The sequence below is a fragment of the Triticum aestivum genome, chromosome 3A, assembly GCF_018294505.1.
Source record: "Triticum aestivum cultivar Chinese Spring chromosome 3A, IWGSC CS RefSeq v2.1, whole genome shotgun sequence".
NCBI lineage: Eukaryota > Viridiplantae > Streptophyta > Magnoliopsida > Poales > Poaceae > Triticum > Triticum aestivum.
Window position 1 is genome coordinate 683,125,582 of NC_057800.1, and position 5,272 is coordinate 683,130,853.

Below are 5,272 nucleotides of genomic sequence, written 5' to 3' on the forward strand. Positions count from 1 at the left end.
TCTAGTCTCTGTCTACCTCCCGCCTCCTTTCAAGCCAAGTAGAGGACTTCGACAGACCAACGCTTGACAGTAATAGTTGTGGGCGCAACTTACTTTTCTTCTTCCAAAACGAAGGCAAAAAGATTTGTCACATCAATCAATTAAGCATAAGAGAATTGCTCAGTTAATTGACAGAAAACAGGCAAAAAAACGGTCACGGTCCGCTCTAAGTTTCAAAAGTTCACCCAAAATATATGATCTTCATCGATGTGAGCTGTATAAGGACAATTTTGAGCACGCACATACACCCTCCATCCGAAAAAGCTTGTCCTAAGCTTCAAATCAATGTATCTAGCATTAACTAGAGACAAGCTTTTTCGGACGAGGGAGTAGTTCCTACCGTAGTCCTTCAAATGGCAGAAAGATTAGTTTGGCCTCTAACTGTTATTCTTTAGTTGGATCAAAGTGTCGGATCAAAGTGTCGGTTAATGAAAACAGAACATGGGTCTGACATATTCCAAAACATTACTGAGCTAAGTTGCCAAAATTCTCATAATCTTGTAGAAAGTACGAATAACAACAGCAAGGAGAAATGCATTTCCCAAAGATACACAAATATGGCTCACTTGCTCAAAAACAATTGATCAGAAAACGAATAGCAGTTGCAAGCAACAAGCCTCAGTTACACAATGACAGCCAGGTGCACCTAGAATACAGAGAAGCTCAACCAGAAAACTGGTAGCATTTCATTTCCAAATGGAAGGAGAGAGCCAGCAAGCTGGCATTTTTATTGGGTATCGTTTGATGGCCAGCGCCGGTACCAAACCATTCTATCCGATAATTTTAGCGCCTACAGGTTGGCAGCGGTCTTGAGGGCGTTGCCCTTCTCCTCCAAGCTCGTGAGCAGACTGTCGAAGCTCCCCTTGAAGGAGCTCACACCCTCGTGCTCCAGCTGCTTGCCAACCTCTTCCCAGTCGATGCCCAGCTTCTCCAGGGCACTGTATATGCCCTCAGCTTCTGACACGTTAGCGTCGATTGTCCTAGCAACTGTGCCGTGGTCGATGAACGCGTCCAGAGCTTGGTCGGGCATCGTAGAGACCTGAATGTGCAAAGGGTGGAGAGCAAGTTAGGATGCGCTTAAAAGTTCTGAATATGTAAAAAATGACAAGTCGGTGATTATGATCCCGACAACAAGACGGAGGGAACTTGCTGTTGAAACTCACGGTGTCAGGTCCGATGAGAGGATCGACGTAAAGAGTGTCCAAGTAAGCCGGGTTCTTCACGCTGGTGGATGCCCACAACAACCTCTGCTTCTTGGCTCCCTTCTTCACCAAAGCCTCCCACCTTGGGCCAGAGAATTTCTTGAGGTAAAGCTGGTTTGCTATCTTTGCTTGTGCTACAGCAGCCTGAGAGAAAAAAGGGTGGTTACTAATTCAAAACTTGGATCTTAGTAATTTAGAACACCCTACTACTAGGTGACATAAAACTTCAATTGTCTCTACCTTTCCCCTCAGGGCAAGAGCCTCAGGTGTTCCAATCTTCTCAAGCATTTTGTCGATCAGACTGTCAACTCGGCTGACAAAGAAGGATGCTACACTGGTCACTCGGGATAAGTCACTCAAACCAGAAGCCTCAAGCCCGTCAAGGTAAGCATCAATCACAGCCTCGTATCTTGCAACGGAGAAGATAAGCTGCAGCGACATCAATAAACTTGTGATCAATAGGTTTAGCATCAAAGTATATAACAAGCACAGCAAAGTTTACACTAAACAATATCATAAGAGGTCCAGTGGGAAAAAACACACAGATGATACATTGGCAACCAAGGAGATACTACAAGATAATGATGGCAAAGCCAGAGCTCAGCACTTACAGTGACATTGACGCTGATGCCATTAGCAATGACTTCCTTGATAGAAGGAACGCATTCTGCAGTAGCTGGGATCTTGATGTACACATTGGGGCGGTTGACCACTTTGTGTAACCACTTCGCAGCTTCGACGGTTCCTTGGGTGTCATTTGCCAGCCTAGGAGACACCTCCACTGAAACGTAACCATCAGCCCCATCGGTCTCGTCGTAGATGGGCTCAAACAGTTTGCACGCGTCTTGGATGTCCTTTATGACGAGTTCCCAGTAAGCGCTCTCTGCATCCTTCCCAGCCGATATAAGCTCCTTGAACTGACCGTCATACGCGTTTGATGAAGAGATGGCTTTCTGGAAAATCTGCATATTGTTGGGGACACAAGTCAGCAGGGAACATTGCAGACACATCACACCTGAGCAATCCATATACAGCATATAAGAAAAATAAAATGGTGAATGGTGATTACCGTTGGGTTGCTGGTGACTCCACGGACACCGTTGGCGATGTAGGGCAGCAAATCGGTGACAGGCCGGCAGAGGTTGTCGTACCACGGGGACTGACCCTGTTGCTCATAGAGGTCATGGAGCGTGGTCCTCTTCGTCACGGCGCCGTTCCCCTCCTTGGCGGAAGCCATCGCACTGAAAATTCCATTTCATGAAGAGCAAGAATTAACGTCACATCCAAATGGTTGCCGCATCGCATACATATATGATACAAACAAAATGAACTTTTTGTTCTTCGTTTTCTTTTGGCAAAAGGAACTTTCTATTCATGATCATGATTTATGAGCACTGTAAAATGTTAGCGAACTTTCCATGCATGTTGGCAACTTAGTGTAGTATACCAAGCTTATCCCTATCAATCAAGCAGGAAGATTACCAGAAACAGATGGAAAAACGGGAGGCTACGCTTATCCCTATCAATCAATCAAGCAGGAAGAATCCAGAAGCGACGGCCTGCTCTGGCGTATAGCCCAACCAACCAACCCGGCGGCGCGCTCGCATAGGATACATCGCCGTCAACCACGTAGCGACGAATCCGCGCACGGCAACACGGGCCATCTCGGCCGAGTTGACCGAGACGGCTCGCGAAACCATCCGATCCCGGCGGTCCATCCCCCATCGGACGGCCGCGCACGCGCGCCCAGGCCTCCCTCGAAGGACCTCGAGGCCACCGCGGATCCGAGCAAGGCGATCTACGCGGCGGCGTGGCAGCAGCGCTGCGATCCAACCCACCCACCGCGATTCGAACTATGAAAGCGTGAACAAGACAAAAAAAATTGTCCCAAATCACGGCCCGGCCGCTCTGATCCGACCGGGCCTCGCCGGCGACGCAACCCCAGCCAGTCAGTCGCCTTCCCACGGCGCCGCCGCAGCAGCTGGCCCCCGCGGAATCGCGAATCTTATCAGCCGGGGGCGCGAAGAGGAGGGGAAGGAGGAGCGGATGGTGTGTATAATTTCTCACATGACGGGGCTCCTGGCGCGGGCGGCGAGGGAGACGCGGAAGCGGCGGGCGGAGGGGGCGAAGGCGAGCGCGGCGGAGCGGAGGGGCTGCGAGGGGAGCGGCCCCGCGGCCGCCGGCCTCGGGGCGGCGAGCTTGGGCACGGTGCCGGCCATCGATCGCGGCTCTGCTTCCGACTCTCGGAGGGGTTGGTGAATGGTGAGGGGGACGGCTGGTTGGTCGCCCACGGGGGTTGTTGCGAGGTTTAGCGGAGCGGGGATCTCTCTCTCTCTCTCCCTCCTCCTTGTCCCTGCCGCTGGTCCTTGTCACCGTCAATAAATAGATGCGCCATTTCCAATGCCGTTTTACGATTAGACCCTTGTGGTTTCCGGTATTTGTGGCGTGCCGTGGGCTGGTGAAGGGGCGGAGCAGCCGTGCGCCGGTGGGGGTGTGTACGCGGGGGCATGTGAACGTGCCATGCCATGATCCGGTCGCGGAGATGCCTTGCAGTGGCATATTGCCGCTTTGCCTCTCCTTGGCACCACCACTTGTGAGGCCAAGCTAGCAAGCAACGTGTACTCGAAGAGCAACGAAGATCTGCTGGCTAATGAACATTGACGTGGTTTTTCTTCATGCGAAGGGAATCGAATCAAGTCCATCACTTTCTTGCGCCTTCGTTCTAGAAAATGGCGATAGGCTGCAGTTGGAGGCAGGGGATCGAATTAGCTGCTTTCCCCTTGAGAGCGACGATGTGTTGTGGTTGGCTCCCCATCGACAACGAGGGATGCCACGAAGAAATGGCTCTGGGTGAATCATAGTCAATTTTTACCTTCAAGATAAACCAAAGATGGTAAATTTGTCCGTAAAAAGGAAAAAAGGCTAATGAATAGTGTCGTGTCCCGCAAAACATGCGGGAGATGTAGTTGAATTTGTCCACTTTCTTCTTGACAACGACGACGTTAGGTTGGAGTTGCCTAGAGTATGATCGGTAGCACGGAGGAGCGACTTGGTTCAAAAGTAGTTTAGATCTTCAAGAAATATCCAATGTTGTGAATTTCTTTCTGTTTCGCCCGCATACGACACATTGGCTTTGTTGTGTTTTCGGTAGCAAACATTTTGTGCATGGATTTCGGTAGCAAACGCCATGTTATGTGGGCCAATTGAGTAGGTCCACCTCTTTTCTCGTTGAAAAGATGTCGAGTTGAAATCGTCTCTCTTTCGACGACGATAGGCCACGGACAAATAAATCAGGGTGATGGATTGCGGTTTAGACCTCTGAAATACTTGTGCAAAATCATACGAAATTGGTGTGAAAATGCAAAAGAGGCTAAAAGTATATGCAGCCCTACATACAAGGAGAGAGAAAAGCAGGTTGTCAATGGAGCACAATGATGGGTTGGTGGCGTTTATGACGGGGTTGTTGACGATGTTAAGCCCGACCCCAATATTACCCTTATCCGGACCCTAAAAATGTCATCATCAAAAGATAAGCGGGTGACATAGTAATACTATTGTTATCACAACTTAATTAACACGGTGTTCCTAAACTCAGGTAGGTCCCTGGTCCTCGTATCTCCATGATCCGGTCGTGGAGATGCCCTGCAGTGGTATATTGCCCTTTTGCCCCTCTCTCTCACACACACACACCGCTCCTTGGTTTGAACCAATTAAGAAAACATAATTAAGCTACCACTTGTGAGGAGAGCAATGTGTACTGGTCCAATCCAGTAGCAAAGAGCAACAAGATCAAGTAGCCAATGAACAGTGCATTTTTTTTCATGAGACAGGGAATCAAATCGACCACCTTGTTGCCCCTTCATTCCAAAAAATGGCGATAGGTTGTACTTGGAGGCGGGGGATATAATTGGCCACTTTCTCTTTGAGAATGACGATGGGTTGTGGGCGGCTCACCGTCGACAACGATGGGGGGCACGAATAAATGGCTTGGATGAATTGTAACCTTTTGTTTTGAACTTTGAGATAAAACT

The 5,272-nt window shown here is 49.4% G+C and overlaps 1 protein-coding gene across 1 annotated transcript; it reads right to left on the reverse strand.

Annotated features, from left to right (window-relative positions):
* Nucleotides 1-553: 553 nt before the first annotated feature.
* Nucleotides 554-3,600, reverse strand: LOC123063182 (transaldolase). Its single transcript, XM_044486913.1, has 6 exons — nucleotides 3,309-3,600; nucleotides 2,311-2,482; nucleotides 1,853-2,203; nucleotides 1,482-1,670; nucleotides 1,203-1,385; nucleotides 554-1,078 (listed from the first exon to the last, which is right to left on the reverse strand). The coding sequence occupies exons 1-6, from the start codon at nucleotides 3,458-3,460 to the stop codon at nucleotides 830-832; spliced, it is 1,296 nt and encodes a 431-aa protein (XP_044342848.1). The 5' UTR covers nucleotides 3,461-3,600; the 3' UTR covers nucleotides 554-829.
* Between the last annotated feature and the right edge of the window lie 1,672 nt (nucleotides 3,601-5,272).